Raw genomic sequence first — 18,823 nt, forward strand, 5'->3', positions numbered from 1 at the left:
AATAGTTGAAGATAGCCCGGAGAGCTACACACGTACTTCAACTCACTATCCACTATGTTGTATCAAAGACATTTGGATTTGTTTTTGTGTTTCTTGTTGGTGGTGGTTTTGTGTGTTTTTTTTCTACAGGTAAGGGGAAAAAAACCTCAGATACAGATATAAATTACAGTATCATTCAGAAGCAAATGCACTGTAGAAATCAAGATGCACACAGCTTCATAAACAGAACAGTTATTTTGATAGTATTTTGTAAGCATTTAATTTTATTTCTAATATTTTATTCTTGAGCTGACTGCTCAAGAATAATCATAAATTATAAAGCACTGAATAAAAGGAGTGTGAAACTATGTTTGTAGCCAACTCCTCCTTCTGTCAAAATGCTACAAGCAATACAGCCTCCTGTCTGTTATAGCAATGTATGATGAGCTATTTCTAACACAAAATAAAAACCCAGATCTTAAACATTAAGTTAAGCAGTTACAATTCTATTTAGGGCATATATCACATGTTTAACAAAAAATACTTCAGTTTGCCATCTATCCACTCAGCGTTTTTTCCTACATGAGGAAAATACTGCAGTAACATTTTAGGACACATTTCAGAGAAAATTATATGCATAAATACACATATACATACTATGCGTGGATATGTGTGTGTATATATATATATGGCATGTATATAATATTCTTTCAGTTTCAAGTATACTCTACGTATGTAGAGTCACAGAAATACATAAATACATTCCTAAGTGTGCATTTCTGGCCATGAAAGTAACTTGTATTTTACTCCACTTAAGGACATCCTGCATTTTCTCGTGTATATTCTCAAAGAGTGTTTTGCTCTAAAACTGAGGCAAAATTCCTATCAGGAAGTCACTTCCAAGAGTCAAGATGCAATATTAACTTGATGTCAAGCTACAGCTAATACTGCAAAAAACAAACAATCTCAGCTTTGTTTCGGCAAACTACCTTTTACATAAAACGCACTAGGAAAAATAAGTTCTTAAAACACTTAGTAGAAGGTAAAACCAAACTGAGTTAATGAAGGTTTGTAACTTTTGATTTAAGCCCATGTACTCTGCTGACAACATACTGCTAAGAAGAAAGAGTTCTGAATTAACACCAATTTATTCAGAGAATTGTGCTCATCTTCCCCAGGTGATTATATTTAATCACCACAGAAATGTGAAGGCACAGTCACAGCCAGACTGACCCTACTGAAAATAATTAGTCCAAAGTAATGGATATTTTTATTAGGTCAATCTGTTAACTACAAAGCATTTATTTCTAAACAAATTCTGCACAGCTGTTATGGTTTGTTGACTGCAAAAATTATTTTTAAGTATACCTAAACACTTACACATTGGACTGTACAATGCAAATATATTAAACAGTTGTGTAGTTAAAAGGAAGATAGGATAGAGGACCTGTCAGTAATAACTTAAGTACGTCCTGCACCACAGACAGCAAGCTGAAAATAACATTAGTAATGTGTCTACTAAAAGTATTCTAAAAATATTCTTAAGTGTGTATGCTTTATTCTTTCTTTACATGGAAAACAGTCTTTTAGCATTCCCTAAACCTTACTCTCTTTAACCAGAGCAGTGTGTTTTTCTGGTCCTGCACACACATGCAAAGCAGTCCCTGGTCAAAAGGGCAGGCATGGGGAGGCAAGAATAAAGCGCATTGAGTCATTATAGAAATACATAATAAGAACAGAGATCAATTTATTTAAAAGACAAAAAGATTAACTTTTTCTGAGCACAGGAAATCTCACTGTGTTGTCACCACTGGTGGATCCAGTCTGCTAATCCAAAATCCCCCCAGCTTCCAACGTGGGCATCTGAATTCTTTATCTGAAGGCCAAAGTCCCTCAGTGAAGACTGAGGCAGCAAAAGAATGAAAAGGTTTAGAGAAAGAAGTTGATGCTTCAAGTCCAGGTCATTAGAAATCACTACGTGCAACCTGGGGGCCAACAAACAGTGGGAACATTTGTTCTAGGACAAGACTTAAAGCTACTATACCATATCACAGTTATTTCACTGCTACTTGCTAGTTTACTTTAAATATTATTTCTTTTGTGACTCCCTGAAGAGATTCAGTCAATTTAATTATATGCTTAAGACTAGGTGATGGCAAAAGTTTGATAGAAATTTTAATGAAACAGCAACTTGAATTTAAAAGTTCAGCTTCTCTTTGTACAAAGGTGCATGAAAGGCTTACAGAGCAGAGTTCAGTTTCAAATTTCACATTAACATTAGTATTTACCCATTCAGTATAAAAGAAAATTGTACTGTTCCTCTATGCTAGAAAAGGAACTTCAAGAATATTCCATCTAAATGCATTGAGGAACAAGTGGAACTAGTACAGAAGCTGGAACAGCTGAATATGCCCAATGAGTCAAAGCAGTATTGCACTAAAACCCCATGACTGAAAATCTCTCCAACTCCCCCGCCCCCACTTGTTTTTTTTGTGTTTTTTTTTTTTTGCCTATAAAAGGTAGGTGATCAGGAATCAACTCCTCCCATTTGTCAAAGGTAGGTGTAGTCCAAAGACTCCTTCCCAAAAGACAAGGTGGGAGTTCCTCCCTAGTTTATTTGTTCAGGAACCTCCCTTCCTCAGTAAGTTACGTCACTGATAATCTCTACATTATCTTTTTCTGAAAAGGGAAACAAAACTGAGAAACCTGGTTTCTACTTGTTTTGATGCTCTTCCATTTAGGATCAGCACAATATCAGTGGTTATAAAAACACGAGACTTAAAACTCACATACAATTAGATTTTTCCAGGACAAAAGAATGATCACAAAAATCGCTGTGTCATGGTAAATCCGCATGTCTGAAATACTGATATTATAAATTTATCATCAAATATCAAAATTCCTGCTTCATAATTATAGAAAAAGTACAAATTGCTATTTTCCTTAGCATCTATGAGAATATAAATGTAAAGAGATACTTTTCCTAGGCAAAGTTTCAAAAGATTCAAGTTATTCCATTCAAGTTTGTTATGGTAGGCAAACGTACAAACTATGATTTCATTTCCAGAAGCAGATTTAAAATGACAGTTTTAGGATATTCACTTTGCAGACTGGAACAACTTTGCAGTTATAACATCCCTATTTAGTGACAACATAACTATCTAGATAATTTAGTATCAAGATAGGGGCATACTGCATAAAAAAAGTGTACACAGCAAAACCTATCTAAGCACCAGCTGTTTTTACAAAGATTCATGGAATGCTAACCTTATTTGCATTTTTAAAGACTATGAAGTAATCAAACCAGTAGTTTAAAGTCTCCTGATTATAAACCTTTATTTGATAACATTTTCAGGAGTATTTTATATCACAGAAGACTTCCACAATGAACTTCAGATGTGCAAAAACATCTAATCCCTAATGAAAATTAAAGCTCAGTGCTTCCAGAAACTGCATGGAGGAGAGTCTAAGGACGCAGCCCAGATGACAGCTAGTAACAGCAACCCTGTGCACCTCTTCCCTTCTGCCTGCTGTTATGGAAGTTGTCAGGGCAAAAAAACTAACAATTCTGCAAAGAACACGAGACTTCTATGCCCAAGTCACATCTCTTATCTGTGCTGCTCTGGAGAATCGCAGCATGCTCAGGAGAGATCATGTTAGAGAAAAATTCAATACACGAGCACAGTATATAGAGGTCCTTGAGGTGAAATGGCATTCCACAACCATGATGCACAAAAAGATGGTACAAAAGTCAGCTGTTGCTAAATGACAAATACTTGCATTTCAGCACCTTCTGCAGCTGCAGTCCTTTACATTCTCACAGCTGAAATTCTCTTTTGATGTACACATACACAACACCAACCAACTGCAATAACTTTGAGCTAAGAGTAGCCTTTCTCTGAAATACAAGCTTGAAGCAGTTGTAATTCAGGTGTTTGTCTGCCAGAGGGAGCTGAAGCTAAGAAAAAATACCTTGTATGTCTATACTTCAAAAGTTTTGTGTTAGGTTGGTACTACACCAGTTCATTTAACTATTCAGATGAACCAGGTTCTGCTGTAAAAATACTACCGCTTGTGTCTGGCACAGAGCAGTCACTGCCTCATCCCACACAGGGCACCCGTGTACCTGCACCACCGAATCCCTGCCAATTATATCCAATACGCTCATTCTGTCAATAGGTCCCCCTAGATCTTTGAATGGAAAGAATACCTTACTTTAAGATACATTTAACTATTTTTGATCTACACCACAGCTGCTCCAGAGATGGGCTTCTCTTACTAATAGTGAGGACATCACCTAAGATGCTATCTAATGCCTTCATTTAGTAATGCACAGTAACACTGTGCAAAGATGAAGTTTCAAGTTTGACGGAACAAAATATGTACTACGCTGAAAACAGACTTCCATTCAAATATTTACTGGTCTTTTTTAAACACACACTTTCCACTCACTGCTTCTAAAACCTAACATTGGTATACATATAAATCTGCACACAGAGTTGATATTGCATAAAGCTCTAAGTTACTTTATTGCTAATTTATTCTTGCATAATACTAGTTAACCTGAAAAGCTGAAAACAGGCAGGAATCAATCTCTTCTTGCAAATCGGTGAAGATGTCTAAGCAATTTGTTCATAGGAAAACAGGATTCTGCAGAACAGCTTAGGAAAGAATTTCACTATACATAACGGACAACTCCTTTCCATCCTGTACTTCAGTTTAACTATTTTAACTACTTTAAATAACTTCAAAAACATTAACTATAAAAGCCAGCATGAATCCCACCAGAGTTTTCACATTTTGAGAAAGAACAAAATATGTATAGTTTTAAAGTTCCCCTAAACTTTAAGAGCTAAACTGATCCAACCTTCCTTAGCTCAAAATTTGACCAACAGCTTTAAAATAAGCTTAGTAGCATCCTGTGTATTTCTCACACTTAAAACAGCTTTAGGAAAATCAGTTATGCCACCTTCTGGCGTTCTTAAGAACTGCTCTACAAAACAAAGTCATTTTTATAAATTCCCATCTCTTGAATAGGAAAAAAAAATACCACCCAGAAAATTCACTTCAGGTAAGATGCAGAATGTGACTTTTTTAAAGCTTTGATTTATTCATACATCACCATTAGCTTGGACCAGCTTGTGCCCAGCCTCAAAATCCCTCACCTGTACCACCTTCCTTTCCAGTCATTCACCCACAATACCTTGTTTGAGGTATGAGCGATTCTCCTCTTTGTCCCCATCTCAACAGATACAGCAGAGGTACTGGAAAAGACAGAATGGAAAGGACGAGCAAACCTGTGAAGTGGCTTCTGTGCAAGATATAACTTGTAGACTGGACTTAACAGCCTGGAAGACAGGTGAGAAGATACAGTAACAGCCTGAAGTGTCAAAAAAGCATGACAAAGGTGAACACAGTAATTATTCACCAGCTCTGTAGCACAAAATAGGAAGCTCACATGAAACTGGCAGATGTCTGGTGAAAAAAATAGAGGAAATGCTTCTTCACACAACACATGCTTCAGCTACCAAGCTATCAGCTTTTCAGTAACCATTTCTTCTCACTCTGCAAAGATTCAAAGAGAAGCAACTGTGAAAAGTAATAGAAAAAAAAACAGAGCTATAGAACATTTACTTCTGATCTGGAAGGTCCCTGAGCATAAATTATGTAATTATCATTTTGACCACACAAGGCAAAATATACACAGCATGATAAGTAGGAAACATTACTTCCATCACAAACACCACTGGAAGTCCGGCTGCAACAACAGTTAGTTTACCTGAAGGATCTTGCAAGAACCACAGAAATAATACACGTAACACCAAGACTGCAGAATAAATCCTCAAAAGAATCAACATGGATAACTGTGGCCAGGCATAATGTGACTGCAGCCACCTGAACAAAGTATTGCTGCATATATCCTGAAGTATTATCTACAAAATGCAGTGCTATGATCCCACATGAAGTGCTAAAATATTTTTCAAAAAGCAAGCACTGATAGCAGTCATGCCTGAATTATTCCTCCCTGCCCATGTATTTACAGACATTTATAACTAATACTAACTAGATGCATTTTTGTAGTTTAGCAAAGCACTTTTTCACTCACTTGGAATTCTAAATTTCAAACCTCACACTGAAAGCAGCGTTGATGTCTAATAATTCAAAGGCAATTTCAAATGAACTCAGTACTTTTATGACTTAAAATCCCTAAAAGATGAAGCTTTTAAGGCCTTTGAATAGCATATACTGGAAGCATGAAAAGAACGCAAGATTAATTTTGGAGACACCTGGGAAATCTCTGCTGAGCCAGCCATGCACTACTACAGATCCAAAAGCACAGGATACAGCAGTCCAATTAGGAAGGGAGGAAGACAGGGCAATAAGTCAGATATTTATTCAACAGGGTCAGTACTGAGCTTGAAGTAAAATGCATCTAGTAGCTCAAGATAAGATGAATATTTGCTACAAAAGTCTTTGTAAACAGCAAATTACAAACTGTCCATTAAATAATAAGCCTATATGGGGAAACCAAGAGTTACAGCAATTACTGGACCACACATGTTTTACACAAACACTATTACTGAACAGTATCCTTTCTTCAGTGATTCACATCAAATTTCTGCAAATTTGTATTCTGGCTCATATCCTGAATCAAGCAACAATGTGCATAAACATACCTTTTTCTGTTTGATTCCTTAACTGAAGCAGAAACATAAGCAAACTACCAACATCTTGCTACAGAAAAATCATCTGCTGGGAAAAAAGATACACAATCCAAAGGGCACGTATTCCATTCGGAAAAAGTAAAATTAGGTACAATTATTGAGCCTTGCCTTTCAGTTGTCAAACATATAAATTCTTTCTAACAGCAAATTCCAGTAATACGATTCAGTTCATTCACTCTCCTTCTCCCTCCCTTTGCCCCCAGGTTCTGCACTGTAAATTGTCTTATAACCCAATACTTTAACCGTCCAGAGAACAAGGCCATTCCTGTTCTCAAACAGCACTCCTCGTTAATCCCAAACCATGTATAGCAAAGAGATGGCTAGACTAACTTCAGATAAAACCAGTACGTATCATGTAATTACTCCATGTCGGCCAGTATCTTTGCCACACCCCACTAAAGAGCAGCAATGAAAAGGACATCCACTTTCACAATGACAGACCGGTGATGTCCTGGGAAAGCCTGTGAGCAAAATCCAAGTGAGCCTTCTATATATTTTACTACACGGGCCCAGCTTTAATTATCTAAAATCAGAAGTGAACATAATTGTATTGTCTGTCTCATCACCGGGGAAACTGAGCAAGAAAGGAGAAAACCTCACTGAGAAAGCTAGGAGGAACACAGACAACAACCAACAATGCTGTGGAGAAAACAGCTTTACAGGCTCCTCTGCTTTTAGTTCTTATGTTCTGCTTTACTCCCACATTGCTTTGACTCACTCAAATCATGTCAATCTACATTTAAGCAACTGCAAACACAACTTCACTATCCGCGTCCAGATGGGGTACTGAGGAACTTGCTGACTTGATACATGACCTCTGCACTCTTTGAGACAACAAGAGTAGACTGAGAACATCTGAAGATTTAACATATCTATTTCATACGAAGTTTCCTTACAGATCCTTGGCTGATACACCTGCACCTACCTGGTTGCCAGGTATGACTCAATTAGTCTGAGCAGGTAAAGTGGAACAGAGAAATGAAAGTAAATCTGGAATTTGGAAAAGGGCAGCCAAATGCTGGAATGCAAAACAATGGAAAACTTTGGAAGACAGAAAGAGACTTGCAAGATGCTAGAAGTATCGTGAAGTGTCATTTCAGTAGTGTCATGTAAGTCAGGTATAAAAATATGTACAATATTGTAATGAGGCAGAACTGTAGTGGCTACAGCTGAAAGCTTTCTGTGACAGATGTACTTCTGCACTTCAACAGTGCAACAGTTTCAGCTGTTAAAACTTGTTACCTGCTGAAATTATACTGATATCTGGACTTCAGATTTCAGTGTGTCTATTTATGGAACGGGTAGTCACCAAGCTACAGAAGAATACTGTCTGGAAAACTGAGTTGTTTCCCTCAACAGCCTTCGTTGATCCTGCAGTACGCATTTCCAATGTAGCTGCTCCTTTATTATGAACTGTATTTCAAAATGGAAGACATTAAAATAAGCTTGCTGGAATTTCTTCCAGGAGAAGATAAGCATCTCAAATCCTTACCTTAAATCCTTTTTCTTTCTAAATAAGAGCAAGAGTGAAAAGAATAAATTGCAAGTGTAATGAAAAAAGACAGAATGGCTGAAGTCAGTACATTTTAATACAGAAATCTCTTTTCAGTCATATCAGAAATGTTTTTAGCATACTCTGACATTTTTCACAAATAAGTTACTCCCTACTTGTTCTAAAACTGGTCTTTAAAAATCTAAAAGCTGATGCAATGGCAGCTGGATCAACTAAGTCTGAAAAATCCATGGCAGTCGTGAATTAGAGAACTGTAGAAAGTAAGACCTTTTTCCCTATGTTGTTTAAAAATCATATAGCCCATTATTAGACAAACAAATTAGTTTACAAATCACTAAGTCGTTTTGCTTCAAAAGTCACTTGATAACTAGCTCTTGCAGACTTCCTCAATTTTTCAGGTAGGGAAAAAGTTCTCAGGCTGCCACTCTGAAAAAAACAATGCTGATGTCTCTCCAGGAGCTTAGCCACTTGCCACATACCTGTCATGAAGCACTGCTGACACCTCGCCTCTGAGCACAGAATGATCCATGCCGCTGAGGTTAGTAACTGCCCTGTTGACCAAAGGAGATAAAATGCAACATGTAATCTTAGATGAGAGCAGACATCCTAAAGTGTGCCTATTACGGTAGAAGAAATGAAGTTTGCAGCCAATACTGCCCAAGTTCTGTGGAGTCCATCTATTGTTTTGATGAGAAAACGACCCTTTTTCTTCGAAGAAAAATAAATTACAGAAAACCACAAAGCAGACGAGACGTTCTGAAATTTATTGAGGCACAACAGCATCTGTGTGCAGTCCCCCACAATACTCTTTTGAAAGAATATTTTTGAAGAAATGTGTAAAGACCATCAAGACCAACAACAGAAAAAAAACCTTAATAGCTTCAGATTCTTCAGTTAAATCCTAAAGGACAAAAGCTGTGACAACATAAAAAGGTCCACAGACCTAGCGCACACAGATTATTTCCGTATGAATATACTGCTCAACTGTGATGCTTGCATTTCTACTACTCCCCTAACTACCATAACCTTTGGTTAGTCCTCTTCTGCTTGCAAAGACAGGATATAACCCAGGATGCTAATTTCTGATCGAAGTGTCTTCTATTCATTGGTACCTTATGAACACAAGGAGAACATTTAGCAGGTAATACAGCATTCAGTTTTAACGCAAGGACCAAAGCTTCACTGCACCAAAACTTTGCTGCTCCTTAACTTTTAAAGTATGAACAGAAATGTTATCAGACTTGGACCTAATTTTGAGTCTCAAGAATGGAATGCCCCGGGGGATCTAATCCCAGACTTCCTTAAAGATATTTAAGGGAGAAGGAGGAACTTGCCAAGGATGCACAGTGACAGCACAACAGGCAACGTGCACAAGATAAAAAAAAATTCTTCACGCTAAGAGCAAGTAAACTTTGGAATAGGTTTACTAGAGAAACTGCAAACTCCCTCACTGAAAATATTTAAGACTTGGCTCCATGGGGCCCTGGAGAACAATCTGAGTCCCTGCTTTCTGGAGAAAGTTGAACCAGATGGTCTCCTGAGGTTCTATCCAAGGTAGACCTTTCAATAATCCTATAATCTCTAATTTGAAGCAGAGTAAATGAAATAACAGAATGGAATTGTTCACTTATTTGCTGATCTTTGTTCAACTGGGGCTGGGGGGTGGGGATCCTCGCTGTGACCTAATCACAGGCTTCCAATACCTAAAATATAGTCATAAAAAAGATGGAGGTACTCCTTTCACAAGCATGCAATTTTTTTTCCTCCTTTTTTATTTCAATAAAATATTTCTTGAAAAGATGTTAAGGACTGAATAAATTACTTCCCAATGAAGATTAACATTGCCACTTTTGCCACCACAAAGCATTCCAGAAAATGAAAATATTCTGTATAAAAATCACTGAATTTTATTAGTAGTTCTCTTTGCCAAAAAAGCATCAAGAATGAAAATGAAATTCAAAGTTGAACTCGATCCTCAGACATTTTAATGTTATAAATCCATGAGTGAATGTGACAATACTTATTAAAATAATCTTTCTTCTCTACTTATATATTACTTCGAGTCTTTGGATAGTCTACATTAATCCTTTTCATCATGCCTGAAGTACTAGGCAAGGAACTGAAGGTATAAGAAACATGAAGGGTCCTGTTTCTCTAAAGAACTTATGCATACTACCAAAAGCCTCAAATGCAGTTACTGCTGTAAATGACATCAGTTTACACTACCAAATCAGAGTAAACTGAACAAGCCATCTTCTACTAGTGCATGTTGTCTGTAAAAAGAATTGCTGTCAAATACATACTATTTTTTTCAGAAGTATTTGTACAATATTTTCAAGATTCTCCCTCATTACTTACACAGGTAAAATTCATCTTCCACAAAAATATTTCTAGTTCCAGGCAAACTCCAGTTTTCTTAAGCCTTTGAAACTCTACTGAAATGTCTTCTGCCTTGTCCCTTCAGCCATGTTATTTATTACAGTGCATCCATCCAATACACCTACCGCTCTCACCATGTTAAGCATGAAAAGCTGCTTTTTAATGCCCTTAAGGGCTCAGCCTTGCTGTATTTGCAACATTTGTTCCCCTTAATTAGATCAACCTTTGGCAAACTGTCCATCGAGCACCTCTGTTTTCTTTCATGTGACCCCTTATATACAAAGGTGCCTTAAAATGAAGTAACGATAATTCCTCCAAAATAGCCACAACAGTAATGCATAATAGCAGTTGACATTGGTCAGAGTGATGATGTATTACAACTATTTGACTCACTTGATTTTCTACAGATCTCCACCTGCATGTGATCTTACTTTGTACTCGAGTTATAAGAGCTTCCCATGAAAGATGTTCTGATTTACATTCGTATACTAGTAATGCTGGTCGGATGAATATGCAAACAATTATTACCTAAAGATTGTTTCTGCAAATTTGATATTGAACTGTACTTTCCACAGCATTTTCAAAAACTTTAAAAAATTAAATAAAAGCACAGAATCATTAAATTCAAATGAATAAAAGATCTGTACTTGTCACAGAGTAAGTCATTCACCTGGCTAAATTTAAAAAATGAGAAATATGCTTCAAAAAAAGTTTGTAAGTTTCTTCAGTCTTTTTAAATACGACAGTAGGTAAGCTGATTGCCAAGCACTCTGCTAGCACAGTAACAGCACTGACCCAGGCCTTTCTGAGGCTGTTCTGATACAGCTACATATTCCCAGCTGCAACATCTGTTGACTCAGGGATGCTGATGAGCAAGCACTAAGCAGGGCACAAGATATACCTTCAAAAAACATTCCCCATGGATTTCCCTTTAATTGCAATGATGCTACAACAGTGTTTGTCACTACATTTTTTAAAAGATTAACGTATTCTTTCCAAAGCTATTAAATTTTGTCTCCTTGAGACAAAAGCAAAAGCTTATTATTAAAAAAAATTGTGTGAAACTGTCTAAGGCCTACGATATAATGAAGCTTCTGTTATTGAAAAAATAACCCATTTCACATCACACATGGTAGTTCATTAGAATTCAGACATTATCACATTCTGGATCAACTGAGACTTCCTGAAATACCATTTACAAACAGTAATTTCAGGTAAGCTGCATATACTAAGAAGGAAGTGAGACCGTTTAATAGGACAGGATCCACTACACTGAACTCCATATTACAAAGTCATATTTTAAATAAGTGTGAGTAATTCTTGTTTTTATGTAAACCATTCTACTGTAAAACCTGCTTGTATAACGGACAAGCATTATTAAAGCCATGTAAACATTTAGCTTGCACTCCAACATGCAGGATGCAAGCAAAATGGAAATATTACCAGCATGCATACTATAAAGCTTGAAAATATCTACCTGCATTCCCCTCATCTTAAAATGTGCCCCAAAATTGTCCAGAAGGATGTCTGCACACAAGCTATTTCACTGAATAGCTATAGCAACTTTTAATATGACATTGTAAAGACAGCAAAATAAGCCTCTAGAGCTGTTACATGGGAAAAGAACAACCTTTATACAGTCTTAACGCTATCAAACCTATAATCACAAAACCATTCAGCAACTTCAATCTCTGCATAACATTTGCAGGAGCACAATCATGCTTCTGTGCTCCTGAGCTAAAACGGGATTATTTCATTGCCTAAGCAGACCGGCATCTGTGCCCTAACGGATCTTGGCTCTAAAATCAACTCACGTCTGGCAGTTACAGGCTTCATAATTTGAAGTCCAAGAGCAACAAGTCTGACAACAGCAAAGTCATCATTAAATTTCAAGACAAACATGGAGTAGCATTTTACAGAAAGATCTATGCAACTAATATTTAAAAATAGACCAGTCAGCTTATACATTCGAGTGACTTGTAGGACAATAGCTGGACTTCCAAAAAAAAGCTCAGAGCACACACTTTTACTCAAACTCCAGTTCACTAGAATCATAGAACCAGTTGTGTCAGCCACATGCCATCATCAGACATCCCCCTTCTCTTCATACATTTATTTCAGGTAAACTCTAGAAATAATCAGCTACTCTTTCCACACTCATGATTTTGAAGACAACACTTCCTCAGACTTATACCCCCGCATTTAAACTAACACCTCAGGCCTGTCTGCTACAGCAGTGCAGCTGATGGCCTCATCAAGAGAAAAGACCAAGAGCTCTTCCACAATACTTCACATCCAGTAGCCACCACAGGAATGTCTCTGCAGACTGTAGTGGAAGTCTGGAGACTGTGTCTTTCAACATTCTCCATTTCAGGCTGTATTTCAGGTTTTGGAAAGGAAGCTGTGAAGAACCAGGCTGGTGACTGCCTAGTCCATATTCACCTAACAAGCCTCAAAGCAGGCAGAAGGGCTTCCTCATGCCCTCTTCCCTCCCATTCTTCAATGCCCTTATTTTACTGCCAAAATCAGCTTTTACCTGAAGATTTCCAAGGGTGAAAAAGCCACCTAGTAACACAGCATCACACCTTTCATGTAAATGGGGCAGGGGCCTGAAACTCACCTGTTTCTAGAAGTGGCTGCATGTGACACCAGATCAGGGCACTGTGCAAGGACAGTCTCAACACACTGCACTGAAACTGAAGTAGCAGAAAGCAGTATTTTTGCAAGTGAGGTATATGTCAAAGCATTGCTTTAAAAAAAGTATTATTTTGAATTGTAAGTCAGCTGAACAACTATTTCATACCTGAATGTGCATAATGAACCAAATTTTATCTCACATTTATAGCAACATGACTCAAAATATTATCAAGCTGGCCCCAAAATACTATATTGATTTGAAAGCATTCTTAAAATGTTTAAGCCCCTACAGAGTTACCATATTTTGTGTGTTCTGTAGAGGACTTGCATCTCACCTTTCTCCAGCACAAGTCATCTATGATCATGACTTCAGCACATTAAAGCTCATTCATCAACATCGACACTTAATAAATCCATGTTGGTGAAGATTCCCCCGACAAAAGTTTGATTAGATGAGCATTGCATTTTAAAAAAAAAGCACAGAGAAGTAACCCAGCAAATATTATACAAGTAGAAGAAAAACCTGTATTATGACCAGTAAGACCACAGAACTAACAACTCTCTCTCATTAGCAGTGAAAAAAAAAATCATGGTAACAAACCATCTGCTGACTGTCAGTTATTTTGAGAGCATAAAGGTTTGCGTGGTTACTAAGATCAGGGAAGGCCAATGGAACATACTAGTCCATTCACCAGGAAACTGAATAGCTTAGATACAGCATGTCCCTTCAGCACCCAGCTTGTCACATACACCCATAATCTACTGATTACCAAGGGCACAGCTCAAGTACCTATTACTATTGTACAAATTAGACTTACTCTGACATGGACAGATGTCAAATAGAACAAGGCACCCTCATTCAGCCTGTCAGGCTCAAGAAGTAAAATCAACATAGGAAAGGAGAAGACATCTCTGTATTTTGCTCAAAGATTCTTTCTTTCTACAATTTCAGTGTTATCCAATATACTTGTGAATTAGTATTTTTGAAGTTTATGAATGTAGAAGTCAATACTGCTAAATGAAAAATCTTATCGTACATTCTCGATTGTCAAAGACATTTTAACTCAAGTTGCAGTATGCGTTTTAAGCCCTTTAAAGCTTGCTGCTTGAGCATTCAAAGGTAAAACATTTTTCCACTGTTAACCAAAAATCTTGCACACCGAAAACTGCAGAGTAATATTCACAACAACAATAAAAAGTAAGTAACAATTTGCATTATACATCCCACAAACTTTATAAAACTAAGTATCAATCACAGAAAGAGATACTGCTGCACAGAGGTTAAAGCCAAGGTTATGATCACGCAGAACTGGGGAAAGAACCCAGTTCCTGCACCTCCACCCTGCAACAAGGATTAAACTCTATTCAATTCGCAAGTTATCCCATTACATCTTAACAAATTCACCCTTACAATAATCCCATAAGAATTAATGAAACTAGCCAGTTATTTATTACCTGTTATTGCAGCTACTAATGCTGACACAGAGGAGTCTTAATGTAGGCAAATCCAGAAACACTATTCACGGTGGGTGTCACTGGCTGTAAGCCTTATCCGCTGTCTTAAATATCAGAGCACAACCTGACCCAACCATATGCTGAAGACAGTGAAAAGCTGACTGCTATGCAGCTAAAAGGTCCTTAACTGCAACCATCTGTACAAATTAAATGCTAGCCCCACAAGATAACTGCTGTGTATTTTTCCACAGAGCCTTTTCTGAAAAATACCACACTGAAATAGTCAATATCTGTTAAAAAAAAAAAATTTTGCTATTTCATCAGTAACTATGGCATCGCTAAAAAAACATTCATTTAAGGTATGAAGACTGATATTTGGAACATTTACACCGCAGCTATATTTCTTGTTGGAAGCGTGAGCAATTAAGTTCCAATTTTACTAGCATGATAATAATTAAAATAACTCATAATGAATTACTATTCATTATTAAATTACTATTACTAAAAATATAATGAATTTCTCAACTGCAGATTTTCAAAGCTCTATACAGTGATACCCAGTTGGAGAGCAAATAAAATTGTACCTGTCTAAAACACTTCAAATAAACTTATTCAGGCCTGTACAGACCTGACAGCCACACAACTTCTACCTCCCTCATTTACCTTTAAACCTGCTAGAAAGCTGCATCAAGTGTTCAAAGAACTTATTTTTTAAAAGGGTAAAGACTTATAGTTAGGGAAAATCTCTTTTGTCCTAAGGAAGAACCCTAGAAAGTTGAAAGAAGAGAGTATGTACCAAATGGAGTCTTTAGTTGCATCCCTTCATTCTCACTACCTACTAGCAGGAGTATCTGTTGTCAGGTTTGAAGAATTTAAACATAGACAATCTTAAGAACAGTATCATCCACTGAATGATCATGCAAGCCTAATGAAGCAACAGACCACTGAGCAATTGCTACCTGATTTACCAGGTCAGAAGTTGGACTGCCAAAACATCACCGAGGCAGAACAGAGCAGTTCAAAGAGCTGCAGTAAGAAGCTCTGCCCGTGATATCTGACCAAGGGGCTCTGCTTGAGCCCTGACCAGAATGTGAAAACAATGAGAACATGCAACATGGCTGATGAATCAGGTAATCCACTACACTGACTACCTGCAAAAGACATCACAGTAACAGTTTTATTAAAGTATTTATTACTGTTAAAAGTAATTTTATCAAATAATATTCCATATTATCACTACTCTCAGCCAACAGTGGCAATGTCTTTGTGGACTTTGGCCAAAAGAGCGGTCTAAAGGTCACAAGGTAAAACAAATCAGCGCTGTCTCTCCTTGATAAGCCAGGTGGATCAGCACAAGGATTTCTCCTGCTGCTTCATGAAGAATCCAGCATCTTGCCAGGACACTGTTAAGCAAGAAATACTCCAGCATCCTTCCTGAACTGGCAAGTGCAGAAGTGCTGGAAGAAGCCAAGGTAAAGATGACTAGAAGCCATGGTTATCCTGAAGCAGAATTTCCTCTTGACTGAAAACATGACAGAATACTACCCACTATTTGCATAAGATGAATCTCGCATCCCAGAATGAGGAAATAAAGCATCAATTCCCCCCACACACTTTTTTTTTGGTAGTTACTAAACTACAAATCACAAAACTGTATCTATGAAAATCCAAATTAGACAAAGACAATAGTATTAATAGCTCCTCTGTAAGCATTATAGAACTTGACTAAGTACCTAGTTAACCCTACTTGAAGGTTACCCACAGACCAAACATCACAGGTTCTTACTGATGTCTAGAATGTATTCGGTGGTCAACAGTAAAAGTCTTTAGCAGACTTTCTGTAGAAAAGTTGGGCATTGCGGTTAATCGTTTGAAACTATACATATTCTACTGCTCAGTCCTCCAGCACTTTATTTCAACATTCAGCTTTGTCTGTGCTTTCCATCAAGGGATCTGTATTCACAGCTTTTCAGAACCAAAAGAAAAAAATTAAGCAAATTACAGTTATTCTATATTAGGGGGAAAAAAATATTCCCACATTATCATTTTGGACTTCTTAGGAAACACACAGTTACTCACAAAGAGTCTCTCCACATCATCTCTGATAAGCGGAAATATCTTCTCTGTTCTTCATGCACCTGTAGTCAAACAGAAAAGAATTGACGCAGAGTCACAGACAGACATCCATAAATAGCATTGTGTCACTCAGATCCCACAGATTTTCACAAAACAAATCTATATTTGTTCTAAACATTTAAAATACGACTTTTTCCCCTTTTTACTAACTTTCTACAGTAGAATTCCAGAGAGAAAGGAACACAAAGGAAAGAAAACTGCTTCTTGTTTGCATGTATAACACTGCTTTTCGCGTTAGAAACAAGGATGAATTATGAAAACTAATCAAGTGAACTGAGCGAGCACATGACCTAGATTTTTCAAATAATCTCTTGGTTTAACCCAGTTGTTCCTGAGCCTGCCTATCCTATGAACAATTTAATAAAATGGAAGCTGTGACTCATTAAGCCACCTTTTATTTTAAGAGGGAGAGAAACAGCTCAAATTATTTACGTGCAAGACAATCACATTAATTTGCACAGAGCAGGCCAAAATTTTAATGAGTTCCATTTTTAAGATCTAATATAGTTGATCAAAAACTGACAGTCTTGTTAGATTATTTTTTTAATGTCTCAAGGGTATGATATCTTACAGCTATTAATTTCAATGAAAGACTACAGCCTATCTTCCAGTTTGAAACCACACTTCTACTTGAAGATAGAGTGGCAAAGCTGTAATATTTAAATTTTCTGACATTGTTTAGCAGCAAGTACTGAAAAATATAACTATGCAACACCCCTGAGAAGAGCCACATTTTTGGTCTTCTGAATATTTTGCATTGTTAAGCATAAGTGAACATTAAGAAAAGTAGTAGCAGAGGAAATTATGGATTTCTTTAGACTTACTATTCCTTCATGGCCCCAAGCAGAAACTCCTGTGCCGGAATTAATATTTTTAACACAAATACCAATGAGTATTGTTAGATACAGTCATAAAATTGTAAACCTATGTCAAGATTTGAAACAACAGATCAGTTTATGTATAATGAAAAACAGAAACTTCTGCAAATCATCCTCTCCCACGCAAGTGTTCTGTACCATTATAAATAACATTTTGACTTCAGTGAGAAAAAAAATCACATGCAATGCTAATTTCGGATTTAGTCAAAAATTTGATTTTGTTAAAGCAGACTAGATATTTAGTGGAAGGAATCCACACATAGTATTTGTAGGCATAAACTACAAATTCAGTGTGCGCTCTGCAACACTTTAAATGTACTATAACAGCATCAAAGTGAATTATTTAATGGCATCTAACTCACTGCTCCCTCCCACTGATGCTATAGCAGCTGGTAGAATAATGTGGTTCTTAACCTCTGCTGTTACTGCACTTGTTTCAAATAAACCCCAGGCTTTCCTCCATTAAAGAAGACTGCTGAGTAAACAGGATATGTTTTATCTATCCTTCATCATAAAACACATTCAAAAAGTACCATGTACATCTGAATTGCTTCCCTACAAGTGTACACAGAAATAGTTATTTGTAAAGTCCAGTAGGATCTGGAGAATGGTTAACGCAATTTGAAGGGATAATGCAGTCTTGTTCATTGTTTTATGATCCTGTGCACAAAGCATAGGTTTCTCTGATGAGACAAATACATTACATAACTGTGTGAAGTTATCAAAAGAATGGCGTTCCTTGTCTTCAGAAAGCTCTACAGTTAGGACCAAATTAACTCCAAGAAATAAAGGAAGTTGACCTCATCTTGGGCAGGTAAACACTACAGATGGTTTAGTCATCTCTCCAAATACCTCCTTGGCGAGGCCAAAACAATGTTGTTTTGACGTGGTCTTTAATCGGATTGCTTATCTGTATATCAACTACAATGATCACTCCAGGTTGATCAAGAATTAGGAAAATCTGACCTTTCAAATATTAATTACAAATATATACTTTTTCATTCTTCCAACTTACCTATTTCCCTAAACAGGTTACTCTAAGTCAACTAAGTTGCAAGTTCGTTGAAGTTGTTTTTGGATAAATAAATGTGCTATTAGTGCACAGTAAACTTGCACTGTGC

General features: G+C 37.0%; 1 protein-coding gene across 13 annotated transcripts in view; it reads right to left on the reverse strand.

The window, feature by feature from the left end:
- KLHL13 (kelch like family member 13) overlaps positions 1–18,823 on the reverse strand; it is a 78,239-nt gene that overhangs the window by 42,472 nt on the left and 16,944 nt on the right. For 3 of the 13 annotated variants that reach the window (XM_035541681.2, XM_035541691.2, XM_035541692.2), the window contains one exon: positions 16,768–16,826. The exons of 1 other annotated variant lie outside the window; for it this stretch is intronic. Coding sequence is in view for 4 of the 12 variants with exons in the window: in XM_035541691.2 (XP_035397584.1) it covers positions 16,768–16,787 (20 nt within the window). In the remaining 8 variants the exon portion in view is untranslated. Of the gene's footprint in view, positions 1–5,182; positions 5,328–5,437; positions 5,545–8,696; positions 8,769–13,216; positions 13,293–16,767; positions 16,827–18,823 lie in introns of those variants that run through there. 9 more of the 13 variants (XM_050713396.1, XM_035541680.2, XM_035541686.2 and 6 more) reach the window with 6 other exon arrangements.

This window comes from Cygnus atratus, chromosome 13 (genome assembly GCF_013377495.2).
Source record: "Cygnus atratus isolate AKBS03 ecotype Queensland, Australia chromosome 13, CAtr_DNAZoo_HiC_assembly, whole genome shotgun sequence".
Lineage (NCBI taxonomy): Eukaryota > Metazoa > Chordata > Aves > Anseriformes > Anatidae > Cygnus > Cygnus atratus.